This window comes from Suricata suricatta, chromosome 12 (assembly GCF_006229205.1).
Source record: "Suricata suricatta isolate VVHF042 chromosome 12, meerkat_22Aug2017_6uvM2_HiC, whole genome shotgun sequence".
Taxonomy (NCBI): Eukaryota; Metazoa; Chordata; class Mammalia; order Carnivora; family Herpestidae; genus Suricata; species Suricata suricatta.
This window is the reverse complement of record NC_043711.1, coordinates 1,999,400-2,012,492: the sequence shown is the minus strand read 5'-3', so window position 1 is coordinate 2,012,492 and position 13,093 is coordinate 1,999,400. Positions and strand designations below refer to the sequence as shown.

General features: G+C 61.3%; 1 protein-coding gene across 4 annotated transcripts in view; it reads right to left on the bottom strand.

The window, feature by feature from the left end:
* TLE6 (TLE family member 6, subcortical maternal complex member) overlaps nucleotides 1-6,925 on the bottom strand; it is a 9,634-nt gene extending 2,709 nt beyond the window's left edge. For all 4 annotated transcript variants that reach the window (XR_003901038.1, XM_029917364.1, XM_029917365.1 and 1 more), the window contains exons 1-9: nucleotides 6,828-6,925; nucleotides 6,133-6,236; nucleotides 5,525-5,583; nucleotides 5,133-5,178; nucleotides 1,212-1,265; nucleotides 854-1,124; nucleotides 750-772; nucleotides 462-522; nucleotides 173-386 (exon numbers count right to left, since the gene is read on the bottom strand). Coding sequence is in view for 3 of the 4 variants with exons in the window: in XM_029917364.1 (XP_029773224.1) it covers nucleotides 173-386; nucleotides 462-522; nucleotides 750-772; nucleotides 854-1,124; nucleotides 1,212-1,265; nucleotides 5,133-5,178; nucleotides 5,525-5,583; nucleotides 6,133-6,201 (797 nt within the window). In the remaining variant the exon portion in view is untranslated. The remainder of the gene's footprint in view (nucleotides 1-172; nucleotides 387-461; nucleotides 523-749; nucleotides 773-853; nucleotides 1,125-1,211; nucleotides 1,266-5,132; nucleotides 5,179-5,524; nucleotides 5,584-6,132; nucleotides 6,237-6,827) is intronic.
* Between the last annotated feature and the right edge of the window lie 6,168 nt (nucleotides 6,926-13,093).

The window sequence follows — 13,093 nt, the reverse complement described above, 5'->3', positions numbered from 1 at the left end:
GGGGGGGATGTGGGGAGGGGGGGGATGTGGGGAGGGGGGGGATGTTGGCTGACTGTTGCTCTAATTACTGAGGAAGGCAGCACAGTGCGGGGGAGGGAAGACACACCCACACCTGTGGCCCCCTCTCCCTGCCAGGGACAGACACGCAGCTAAGGGACACACAGACACCTACATGGGCTGCAGGAAACGGCAGGCTCCCGGGGCAGGCTCCTGTGGGCAGGCCCAGGCGCGCGTCGGCATCCCCGCCCCTTGCGGAGGCCACTGCTCAGGCTGACGCCTCACCTGGGCCACGCGGGAGGGCATCCCCCTGGCCTCGGGGCCCGGCTCTGTGCTCCCTTCTTGAGCGCCCTCAGGGGAGCTCAGGGAGGGCACAGGGGGGCTGAGATCTGGGCGGAGACAAGAGCGGGTGAGTGGCTGCTGTGGGGTCCTCGGGGCGGGCGGCCCCCCTGCACCGGGATTACCGAAAGTGTCTTCAGTACGCAACTCCAGTCCCAAGTAGCTTGGTCCCAGGTCCTGGCCCTCCTGCCCGCAGGAATTGGGGGCGATCAGTTCAGGCCAACGGACCCGCCCAGGGTGGGTCTTAGACCCTGGAAAGCTCAGGGAGGCCCAGGCAGTGTGGACAGGGCTCATCAATAGCCCCAAGTCCCATCCTGGTTGGGGCTACAGTCTTGGGACACAATCCTGAGTCCCAGGAACCCGGCGCCCCCGCCCGAGGGCCCAGCCCCCCGGGGGGCCGACGAGTCACTCACCGCGCCTGACGGCTCCTCTGTCACTAGGATGGGGGGGGACAAGGGTCAACAGGGCTGCCCCTGGACACCCCCCACCCCCATCCCCCGCCCTCAGGGAGGCTCACCCCTGCGCTGGGGCTGCTCCCCCTTGTCGGGGGTCCCCGTAAAGATCTGCCAGAGCTGCTCGGTCAGGACGTCCTGCCAAAGCCGGGCCTCCGGGTCCCAGCGCGCCGGCGTGTCCTGCTCGTCGGCCCCCGGGCGCTGCGTGAGCCAGTCTGAGGACCTCCTGGCCACAGCGTCCTCCGAGCGTGGCCCCTGGAGACTCGGGTGCTGTGAGGCTGTCGCGGGGCCGGCCGGCCCCCAGGAGTCCCGGTCAGCCCAGCTCCCAGCCGCCTCCTGCAAGCACAGGGGTGAGAGGGGAGGGGCGGTGCACCCTCTGCCCCGAGCCGGCCCCGCTGCCCCCCACGAGCGCCAGGCACCCACCTCCCCCGGCGGGGGGCCCAGAGGTCGGCTCCAGGTCTCGAGGAAGTGTTCCGTCTGGGGGGCAGACGAGTCACAGCTGAGCCTCTGCCCCCAGACGGCCCTGGGGGCAGACCTCCTCCTGCGAGGGTCCCCCGTGCACAAAGCGGGGACATGCTGGCTGCGTGGAGGGGGCCCTGGTGGTGACGCAGAGCCCTCGGCACCGGGCCGAGCCTGGAGCGCCCGGAGCGCGGCAGCAGCCGGCGAGGCCGGACCCGAAGGGCCGATCGGTCGTCTTCATAAATGGTAGAAAGGAGGCTCCGATCTGGGTCCCTCCCCCCCGGGGACACAGGCCCCTCTGCATGGGGACACGAGCATTTGCTTAAGCGTTGGAAGGATACTGAGAAATCAGCGAGGGGGCGGGTGTGCGACGATGCTTCGGGTCGCGGTCTCGGGCCCCGCGGTGGGCTCTGCGGACGCGGACGGCTCTGAGTCCGTTTCGGAGTCTCTCCCTCAAAATAAACAAACCTAAATCCACCACCACCACCACCACCACCACGGATTACTTCTTAGGAAGAGGCGGCGGCAGGAGAAGAGGGGACCCCGTGGGAGGGGGGTCCTGGGCTGTTGTTTTATACCCAAAACCAGGCCATGTGACGGCCACCAGCTCCAGATTCAAGCGGAGGGTTTCCACGCGCCCGGGCGGGCCTGCGGCTCCGGGCCCGCTGCCCCCTCCCAGCAGGCCCCTGCCTGGCCTTGCAAGGCCTCCGCGGACACCAGTCCCCTGACCCTCTCCTCCCAGCCACAGATGCTGTCAAGTCTCAAGTTCAGTCCAATCGCAAGTGCGATTCCTCCAGGGCACCCGGGGGCTCAGTCGGCTGAGCGTCCGACTCAATTTCCACACAGGTCACGATCTCGCGGTTCGGGAGTCTGAGCCCCACGTCGGGGCTCCGATAACCGGGCAGAGCCTGTTTGGGGCTCTCTCACGCCCTTTCTCTCCCCCACCCCTGCGCTGCGGGCTCCCGGAGGAGACGGTGCACGGCTGGCGGGGGTCTGTGGCCGCGCCAGCAGCGCCCCTGCCTTAGTGACGCGCACCCCTCGTGGCGTGCACCGAGAAGGCCCCCCGAGTTGTCTGGCCCGAGACACCCTCCAAAATCCTGGGGAAACACTGATCCACGAAGAGAGAGAGCTGAGAAAGCAATGCGGCCTCGCTGCCAACCGCAGTCCGTCCTATGTAACAGGAGCTCCCGGCATTCCCGTTTTGCAGATGAGAAAACAGAGGCCCAGAGAAGCCACGCCAGTTTCCCAAAGCCGGGAGGGACGGGACCAGGCGGGCTTTACCCAGGAGGGAGGGGGCTGGGCAGCTGGACGCCCCTCACGCTCCCTGCCTCCTGGGGCAGCGGGGGATGGGCTCCCCAGCCGGGCCCCCCAGCAGCACGCACCCAGGGGAGCCTTCCCCAGTCTCCCTGGCTCGTTACTGCGCAATTTACTGGCACTTGAGCGCACTCAGCGTGGCAGGTGCCCCCTCCCGCCCGCTGCTGGCCGTCCCTGGGGACGAGCTGGCTGCAGCCCACGGTTTTACACGCGCGGCCTGGAGGCTGTGAAAACAGGGAGCGGGAGACCGAGGGGGTAGGACCAGGTGGCCAGCGAGGGTCCTAGGGGGTCCCGGCTTGAAGAGCAACTCTCTGGGAGCCTTGCGGCCACATCCTTACACTCAGCAAGTGCTGTGGGGATGCCCCCATCCACACTGATTAGTTCTCACCAGCACCCCGCCCCACGGTCCTGTTCCGCCCTGCCCCACAGCCCATCCACCAGGGGGCGCCTGTGAGCACCCCAGTCAGGTCCGCCCTTCCCTGCCTGCAGCCCTCCAGGGCTCCCACCTCCCTGGGGGGAAAGCCCAAGTCCTCGAGAGGCCCCGCAGCCCTGCACCCCTCCCCCCGGTGTCTCCTCGATCCCTCACTCTGCTCCAGCTACTTACACATGCACCGTCTTGCCCCAGGACCTTTGCCTGGCGGTGTCCTCCGCATATTCTGCTCCTCCCGTTCTGGGCATCTGCACTCCCTCTCTGATCTCCTTCAAGAGTTTGCTCAAGCGTCACCTTCTCAGCAGGCCTTCCCACTCCCACCCCTGCCCTCATGTCCCCCGGGGCTGCCCGGCCCTCACTCTCCCACACTCCTGTTTACCAAGCTCCCAGCACCCCAAGGGCAGAGGTCCGTCTGTGTCCTTCTCTGCTCCTTCCCTGGCGCCTGCAACGGCGCTTGGCAAGAAGGTGATGGATAAGTAGACGGTGAATGAATAGCCGTCTCTGGCTGCTTCCTGCCCCCCTCCCCCAGCTCTGGATCCGTCTCTCCCTGTTCTGCTCCGCGCTGCCCACCCCAGGCCCCGCTAAACTGCAGACACGGCCCTGGCCCTTCGCCAGTCACATCTGGCACAGGCAGAGTCCTGCCTGCACCCAGGAGAGAGGGCCAGGTGGCGGAAGGATGGCGGGCGTGGAAGACGGGCTTCGCTCCGGCACGGTGCCCTGTGCCGGGAGCGCGGGTCCCGGGGGACCTGCCCCCCACGCGGCCCCCAGGCCCCCAGCGGGCTCAGGCACAGGGAAGGCCGGAACCCGGTGTGCCTGGCACATGACAGGCCCTTCGGGGCGGAAGCCACTGAGCTGCAAAGTGCTGGAAAGGCCCCTGGGCTCCTCTGAGGCCGGTGGGAAGGGCAGCAGGGGGAGGAGCCAGCGGGCCGGGAGGGCGGGTGTGCGCGCGCTGCCTGGGCCCCCCTCAGGTCGCCGTCTGCCCACAGCGCTCCAGGGCTCCCTGTCCTGTGGGGTAGGAGTCCACAAGGACCCCCCCCACCTGCCCCTGTGGCAGCCTCTTTCCCCCCTATTCTTCCTGTCCTTCAAGGAGGGGCGCCCACACCCCGGCTCCCTCCTACCACCTGCTTGTGATGTTCCTGGAGCCCCTGTCGAACCTTCTGGAATTGCAAGAGAACAGCAGGGCTTGCTCTGGGGTGGGGGGGGGGGAGGGGCAGGGGTGAGGCAGCCAACAGAAGCGGACCAGAGTGAGGAGTCAAACGCCCTGCGTGCTTCTCCTCAGCTGTGTGACCTCGGAAAAGGGGCTCTACCTCTCTGGTCACTGCACCCTTCAAATGGGACACTGCCTACCACACAGAGCAGGAGCTGCTTAGGGAGACCCTTGGGTCTCCTTCCTAAGGTGAAGTTCCAAGACACCCCATAACCACAAGGCCCTGCACTTGCCCCTGCCCCTCCCTCACTCTCCTCGCTCCAGCCACAGGGGCCTTCCTGGCTCTTCCTCCCACACTCCAGGCCCCTTCCTGCCCCAGGGCCTTTGCGCAGGCTGCACCTGCTGCCTGGCTGCTCTCTCAGGAGTGACAAGCTCCTTATCGTCCATACCTCGCTGTGAACGTCACTTCCTCCAAGAAGCCCTTCCTGACTCTCTTAGCTCCAGATCTGTACTCCTGTCCCTCCCGTCCTCTCCCATCTTTACAGTGGTTGCAGCTTGTGAGTCCGGTTCCTCCCTTCACTTATCTCCTCCGCCTCGAGGCGCCCCGTCCCGAGAGCTAGATGAGCCACGAGTCAAGAGTATAAATTTAACCAAGTTAAAGATTCGTTTCCTTACAAGTTCTCAACAGGCCACGAGTGGCTGGCGGGGTGCCATAGTGGACACTGCTGATACAGAACATTCTCATCGTTGCAGAAAGTTCTAGAAGCCAGCACCATACTAGCCCCTACCCTCTCCAGGAGCAGGGGCTCCCGTTGCCTATCCTTCCATGACGAACTGTTAGCCAAAGAAACACCTCCTTCACACATGGAATTTCTCCCTTTTGCAGCGAGGTCAGTATTCACGAAACGCCCCCTTGACGGAACGCACGCCCCTCCCCCCAAGGAAGCAGAAATAAGTGGAGGAGAGGGTGTCCCCAAACCCGGCTGTGGCTCACCGTGTGGCACATGCTCTCCACCTGCGCCGTCAGGTGAGCGGGGAGCCTGAGGAGAGAACCGGTGGTGAGAAGTGCCCTCAAGCCCCGCCCCCCGGAAGCCCTGAAGGCCGAGTCACAGGTGCGATTTCAGTGCAGTTTTAAAAAGTATAATCGAGTCAAGTACATTCGAGCTAAACACAACTCGAAGCTGCAAACGAAGGCCAGGATTGGTGTTGCTGGTTTTCCGTTGCTTCAGGCTCCAATGAGCACCACCCCCCCCCCCGCCGGCCATTACTAGTTCTGTCTTTGGGGCTCCGGTGGGGTGTGGGGGGGGTCACCGAAAGACCAGATGGGACGCTCTCTCCCTCCTGCGGGGCCACACAGGGACCTCCAGCCCCGAGAGTGGCCGTCACCTGGGAAACTGCTGCCGGAGCTGGTTCAGGACATCCGGGGAGCTCCATCCAGGAGGAGCCTGGGGAAGGGGCGAGGAGGGGAGAGGAGGCTGTAGATGAACCGGAGCGCACCCCCTCTCCCCCCTCCTCCCAGGCCACATCTCCAATCAGCCCCCCTCCACCAGGGGGAGAGCTGGAGCCTCCCAAATCCTGAAGGGAATTCGCGTTCTCTGGTCACTTAAGGCCCCCCCAGCCCCTCACCCCGGGAGTATCCTCCGTCTTGCATCTTAGCCAAAAGTCTCAAACCCCGACCCTGGAGAGTCCCTGAGTGAAGGTTTGCCCACTCGGGGCCTGAACTGCCGAAAGGGTCGTCTCTGGAGGAGGGGGCTCTGCTTCTAAAATAGGAAGGAACCAGAAAGGCTGCGGTCGTGGGATTTACCACCCGGGGGATGAGACGCGCGTGTAATTTAGGAAGTGCCCTGGCACCTGGGTCCGTGTGCCGGGTCAGCGCCCACCCGGAGGCCTGGCCACCTGCCCGCGTCCCTCCGTCAGGAGCAGGACAGCCCGGCTTGAGCCAGTTTCCACGGTAACGACCCGCAGGGATTAATGCCTCCCCAGGCCCTCCTCACCAAACTTCCGGGGGGCCTCCTCATCCTTTGAAGGTGCTCCTGGGGTCTGGGGTGGCCCCAAGAGGTCATCTTCCCGCAGGGGGCACGACTTTAGCCAAGGGACTCTAAAAGTAACAGAGTGAAGGCAGGTCCTGAGGGCGGAAGGCCAAGCCGCCTGGGAGAGAACCAGCCCCGCATCATCCCGCTTCCCTCCAGGACCCAGCCCTGCATCATCCCGCTTCCCTCCAGGACCCAGCCCTGCATCCCCATCCCCGGCCCCCAGCAGGCGCTGCCCGCCCTATATCCCCTGCTAGGTTGTCAGATACCGGGGCCTCCGGCTGCCCCAACTGATGCTGGGCGGCACCCACGGGCCTCACCCCATGGGCCGGAGGGAGATGGTGTCAAACACTTACACCCCTACCAGCTGCTGCCAGGGCTGGGGGACCCCAGAGAAGGACGTTAAAATTCAGCCTCAGTTTTTAGACAATTTTCTGGAGTTCGGGTGAACCCCTAGAGGGGTTTTGAAGGATGAGGAAGAGTTGGCCAGGGGAAATAGGAGGTCTGAGACCGGAGGAAAGGGGCCGCTGTCCACCCCGGTCACTCCTGTGGCACCAATCACCCTGTTTTTATGCGGCTTCTGCCCCTCACCAGCCTCCCAGCCTCCTCCCCAGCCCCGGGACTCTGGGGTCCCCCAGGAGCCCCGCCTGCCCTCTCACCTCGCTTAGGGTGGAGGCCCCGGACAGGCAGACGGGAACTGCGGAACTGCGTGGGAGGTGGGGTGCGCAACCAAGTTCAGGCTGGGAACCTGCGCCCCTCCAAGCCTCCCCTCCTCCTGGGGCCCTTTGACCCCTCGGCCCCGCCCCCCCCCCCGGTGGCCACCTGCACCACGAGGCCATCAAGGAACGCGCCGCAGCTGCACGTGGGCTCGGGCCGGGCGGGCGGCCGCTGCAGGCTCTGGCCAATCGGGAGGCCGCTTGCCCACGTGGACCGCGGCCGCTCTCGCTGATTGGCCGACTCGCCGCAGCCTCCGGCCGGGCTGTCAATCAGCGCGCCCGGCGCCGCCGCTTAACGCTCCCGGTCCCGCTGCGGGGGGGAGGGCGGCCCGCAGAGCCGCGGGCGTTTGGGGTCCAGGCCGGGCTGAGGATGTTTAGAAGGGTCTGGGGCTTGGGGTCGGAGGGTGCAACCGGGGACGGAGCTGGGCGGCGCGTCGTTGCATTGCTCAGAGAGGAGCCTGGGGGTGTTTAGCCACGGCTCGGCGTGGGGCTGGGAATGGGGGGCCCAATCCTTAGTACTCATTCCAGGCCCATAACTGTTTCCCTCAATATTAATAACGTGCGCTGCGAATGAAGGCCGCTTCAAGCCCCCTTAATGGGGAGAACACAACGGTCTCTCACCCAGCACCGAGCTCCTGGGCTCTGTATTTTTGTCAGTGAATTTTCCACACTGCCCCACTCCCCGCCCCCAGCCCAGCATCTGAGAACCAAAAGCGGGAACTGCAAAGGCCCTGAGCCGGGTACAATTTTTCCAGGTTCAAGGCCAGGGTAGGAAGGGGTGGTGGGCACTCCAGGCCGGGGATGTTAGAAAGGTAAGGGGTGGGGGCTGTAGGAGGGCAGACGGGGATCTAGAGTTCTGTTTGGGCCTGGTTTGCAAATGCCTACTGGAGGCGTGCTGTGGTCTTGGCTACCCCAGGACCTTTGCACAAACCATTCTCTCCTCTGCCAGGAATAGTCTCCCCCTGACAGCCACGCAGAGGTCACCAGACCCCCAGGCTTCCCCTCGCATCTCTTTAAAAAATGAACCTCCAATACCACCACCCCCATTCTCCGTTTCTTATTTAATTTTTCTCCAAGCGCGGTTTGAATTGGCACTAATCTTGTAATCTCGGTGGCTATAGGTCATGCTGTGTTCAAAATTCACATAAGGCTGATGGGATTCTCAGACATCCTTGCACAGACCCACAGGGCACCTGGGTGGCCATTGCTGGCTTAGGATGCAAAGCTGTGAGCAAGCGGGAGGACACTCCCCTTGCCCCCCTCTGTGCTTTGCCTGGGGGTAGGGGCCGCGTGGGCACCCTGGGAGCCCAGATCCTGGGACACGTCAGCCCCCGGAGGTTGTGATGTAAACACACAGCTTGGGTTTTGCGGCTGATTATGGAGGGGAAAGTGAGGGCCCCGTGGGCGAGCCGAAGAAAAGGTTTTCTCCCAGGATCCCTCAACTGGCCCTTAATTGAAGCGTATTTTATTTATGGGCCAGTCTGCTAATTGCCTCCCCCTGTGCGCTTGGCTCGCCTCCCCTCCGCGGTTGCTGGGCCACCAGTGTATCCAGGGCTGTCCGTCTCCTACGGCATCCGCCGGGTACCTGTGGCTATTTAAATTAAAACAAATTAAAATTAAATAGAATTTAAAACCCCGTCCTCAGGCTCACTGTCTGCATGTCAGTCGCATGGCAGCCACCCGTGGCTGGGGACGACCGTCCGCACTGGACAGTGCAAATCTAGAACATTCCCACCTTGGCAGAAAGTTCCAGCTGACAGTGTGGCTCTGAGGTCCTTAAAGAAACCCCCTAGGTCCACGCAGAGGCTGGAAGCGTCCACGGCACCTGTTCTCTCGCCCGTGGACGTCTGGCCTGCCCTGGGGGGGGGGCGAGTAGCCGGGGCTTCGGGGCTCAGGAGACAGAGGAGGGGGCGGGGAGGAAGCAAAGAACTCCTTCTTAGCTTTTGGGTTGTGGTTGACTAGGACGCCCGGGTCTGGATGAAAGTCTGACAGAAACGTGTTTGCATTTCCAAAGCTTTAGAAGAGATCTCAAAGCCAGGCCCCCAGAGGCCCAGGTTACTTGGGTTGGGGGTAGGCCGGGCAGAAGGCTCCAGAGAAAGCCCAGGATGCAGCGGGGCTGTGGAGTGGCCACAGGGAGGTGCCAGGTTTCAGCCCTGGGCCTCCATTTTCTCCACCATCCCCAGGACCTCCCAGGGGTCCCCGCAGGCAGGTGACGGAGGTGGAGGAGCAGGTGCAGAAAGCCAGTGGGCCCAGGACCTGGGGGTCCAGCCCCTGGAGGAATGACTGAGAGGCAGGAGGACAGGGAACGCCCAGGACAGCAGCTGGACCCAGTGTCCTCGAGGGGAGGATGCCCCTCAGCTGCCCCTCTCTGATGCCACATGAACGCCCTTGAACTTGGACCTGGCCCCAGGAAAAGCGAGTTGATGGAATCACTGAGTTGATTGAAGTTTGCCTCCTGCCATCTGGTGGGGAGCCGCTCATGTTCATCTCCGGGGCTGCTCTGACCCGACGCCGCGTGCCCAGGCCTTCACGCAGCCCAGATCTGTCCCACCTTGTTCTGGAGGCCGGAAGTCCAAAATCAACGGGTGGGCGGTGCTGTGCACTCTGCGGAGGCTCGAGGAGAGGGTGGGGGGTCCTTCCTCTTCTTCCTGCGTCTGGTGAGGCCACTGTGCCTCCGTGTCCCTTGGCATGTGGACACGTGTCTCCAGTCTTCGTGTCCGTCTCACATTCTCACTGTCTGTGTCCAAATCCCTCTTCTTGTAAGCACACCAGTCAGGGGGTTCGGGGCCACGCTACTCCAGTAGGACCACATCTTAAATAGTTACACTTGAAATCATTCTACTTCCAAATAAGGTCACATTCCCAGAGACTAGGAGATTAGGACATGAGAGAAACTTTTTTTTTGTTTATTTATTTTTGAGAGAGACAGAGCATGAGTGCGGGAGGGGCAGAGAGAGAGAGACACAGAGTCTGAAACAGGCTCCAGGCTCTGAGCTGTCAGCACAGAGCCCGATGTGGATGCGGGGATCGAACCCACAAACCGTGAGCTCATGACCTGGGCTCATGACCTGAGCTGAAGTCAGATGCTCAACTGACTGAGCCACCTAGGCACCCCAGGACACAAAAGACACTTTTTGAAGGGCACAGTTTTATTCTCTCTAAGCCCAGAAGAGTAATTAAGTAGATAAAGCAACCCGTTCAATCCTGCGTGGATCCAGAGAGGTTAACTGACCTCCCCAGGGTCACACAGTCATTAAGTGGCTAAGTCAGGATTGGAACCTGGGTCACCTTGCTGTGAGAAGTATCTTTGTCATCCTGACACCTTAACGCCCAGGTCTAAAGTAGGACCTGGCATTGCCCCGGACCTGAGCACGGAGGGAGGCGCATCCGTTGCAGATTTTGAATCTCCCAGACCTGGCTCTCCCTTCCAGTGAAATCCGGATGCATTAGTTAGCGACCACTGCATAACAAACTGTCCCCAAAGTTAGTGGCTTAAACAATCAGCATTTATCATCCCACACGGGCTCAGGTGGCCAGGAATCTGGGGGTGCCTCTGCGGGGTCATCGTTGGCGGCTGATGAACACCTGCTCCGACTTCCCTGCTCCCTTCCCGGCCCCCACGGTCTACCAGCCAGACATAGCTCTGAAAGTCTCGGTGGGGCCCGTCACTCTCCTGTGTCCCTAATCCTACTCAGCACCCAGGGCTTTGCTGTTGTTTTACTTAATTCTTCTTCTTCTTTTTAATTTTTATTGTATCCCAAAGTTATGTTCTGCCTTCATTTTTTTAATGTTTATTTTAGAGAGAGACAGAGCATGAGCGGGGGAGGGGCAGAGAGACAGGGAGACACAGAATTGGAAGCAGGCTCCAGGCTCTGAACCCAACATGGGGCTTGAACTCACAAATTGTGAGATCATGACCTGCACAAAGGCTAAGATCGAATGCCTAATGGCCTGAGCCACCCAGGTGCCCCTCCTGAATTCTTCATCCTGTTCGTGGGTGGCCCAGAGGATGGCTGAGTGGATGACGTCACTCTGCCGCTGTCTTCTTTGTGTTATTTTCCCTGGGATGTCTGTGTCTCAGGTGTGGGCTCCAAGGTGGCTTCCCCTCCCCCACCCTGGACACGCTTCCCCGTCGGCCCAGTGCTGAGGGTGTCATTCTGCGGTCAAGCCCAGAGGACTTGGGGGAGAGAAGAGACCCCAATGAGGCCCCAGCATCACCACTTCCTGTATCAGCGAAAGGACTTGCCCAGCCAGCCAGCGAGTGTAGATTTAAGAACAAGTGGGGGCGCGGGGGGGGGGGGGGTCAGTAGGTGGAGCGTCCAACTTTGGCTCAGATCAAGATCTCACGGTTTGTGGGTTCGAGCCCCGCGTTGGGCTCTGTCTTGACAGCTCAGAGCCTGGAGCTGCTTCTGATTCTGTGTCTCCCTCTCTCTCTGACCCTCCCCCGCTCATGCGCTGTCTCTCTCTTCTCTCAAAAATAAATTAAAATGTTAAAAAAAAAAAAAGAACAAGTGTAACTGGGGCTGGGTAACTGGCGCTGGGCTGCTGAGGGCTTCTCAGCAGATACGCAGGTTAATTAATAATTATTAATTAATTGTTAATTCCAGTGACGTCCTCCCTGTGAAGGCAGCTGCCTTGTCTCAGTGGGATCCCCCAGGCGGGGAGAGGCTGCGTTCGCCTTCCGGAGGGGCCGGTTCTTTGCCTTTAAGCGGTGGGAAGGGGAGGGGGGAGGTGGATCTGATCTCCAGGCGGGTTCAGAGTTGAACTTGTGGTCTCTGGCTCCCTCTGCTGGCGAGACGTTTTATCGCCGCGCTGTGGCCGCCGCGTTTCTGCTCCGTGACTCCCGCGGGCGGCGCCGGCTTCCCGGATTTTTAGCAAATTAGTCCCGGCGCCCAACCGTCACCACACCCCAATCTTAGCATATTTCCGTCACCTCAGAAGGGTCCTCTGGTCCGTTTTGCTCCCTCCTTCCCCTCCCTAGCTTTCGGTCCGCATAAACGGGCTTACAAACATGTCTTTTGTATCTGGCTCCTTTCACTGGAGGGAAGTTTTCGAGGCTCATCTAGGTTTCTGCCTGGATCAGCACCTAGTGGGCCTTTTTGCAGCCCACGAGCATTCCGTCGCGTGGACCGACCCCGCCGCGCTTATGCACGCGCCCTTGGTTCCGGTTTGGGTGATCATGGACACACTGTGATGTCCACGTCCACGTCTGTGTTGGAATTCGACTTCACCTTTCCCGGGTAGATGCCTCTGCCTTGAATCGGTACTGCCGTAGGATGACCTGTCTCCTTAACCTTTCCAGAAGCTCCCAGGCGCCCCAGCCCCCCAAAGTGGCTGCACCGCCTGCATTCCCACCAGCTGGGGGAATGGGCCCAGGATGCCCCACATTCTCACGGTGGGGAGACTCTTCAGTGAGGGGATTCCGGGCCCCCCAGCCTCTGAGACTGGACGCTGGACTCCGAGCCCGGCGGGTCTGGGTGCCCCGCGCTGTGAGTCCTTGTAGGGGCGGGGGCCTGTGTCTTCAGCTTGTCTCTGCGCTGATCTCTCCTTGTTATTTACCACCTATTGATACTTTTTTTTAAATTTTTTTAATGTTTTATTTATTTTGATACAGAGAGACAGAGCATGAGAGGGGGAGGGTCAGAGAGAGAAGGAGACACAGAACCGGAAGCAGCTCCAGGCTCTGAGCTAGCCGTCAGCACAGAGCCTGACGCGGGGCTTGAACCCACGAACGTGAGATCTGACCTGAGCCGAAGTCGGAGGCTTAACCGACTGAGCCACCCAGGTGCCCCTTGATACTTTTGAAAAATGCCCCACTGGGGGCTCCTGAGTGGCTCGGTTGGTTAAGGCCCGACTCTTGGTTTTGCCTCAGGTCATGATCTCACAGTTTTTGGGTTCGAGTCCTTAGTCAGATTCTGTGCTGACAGCATGGAGCCTGCTTGGGATTCTCTCTCTCTGCCCCTCCTGCGTGTGCTCGCCCTCTCTCACTCTCTCAAAATAAATAAAATAACCTTTAAATTTTTTAAATGTTTAGGAGCACCTGGGTGGCTCAGTCTTTGGGTGTCCAGCTTCGGCTCAGGTCATGATCTCGCGGGTTCGTGGGTTCGAGCCCCGTGTCGGGCCCCAGCTCAGAGCCTGGAGCCTGCCTCAGGTTCTGTGTCTCCCTCTCTGTCTGCCCCTCCCCTGCTCATGCTGTCATGCCCCCTTAA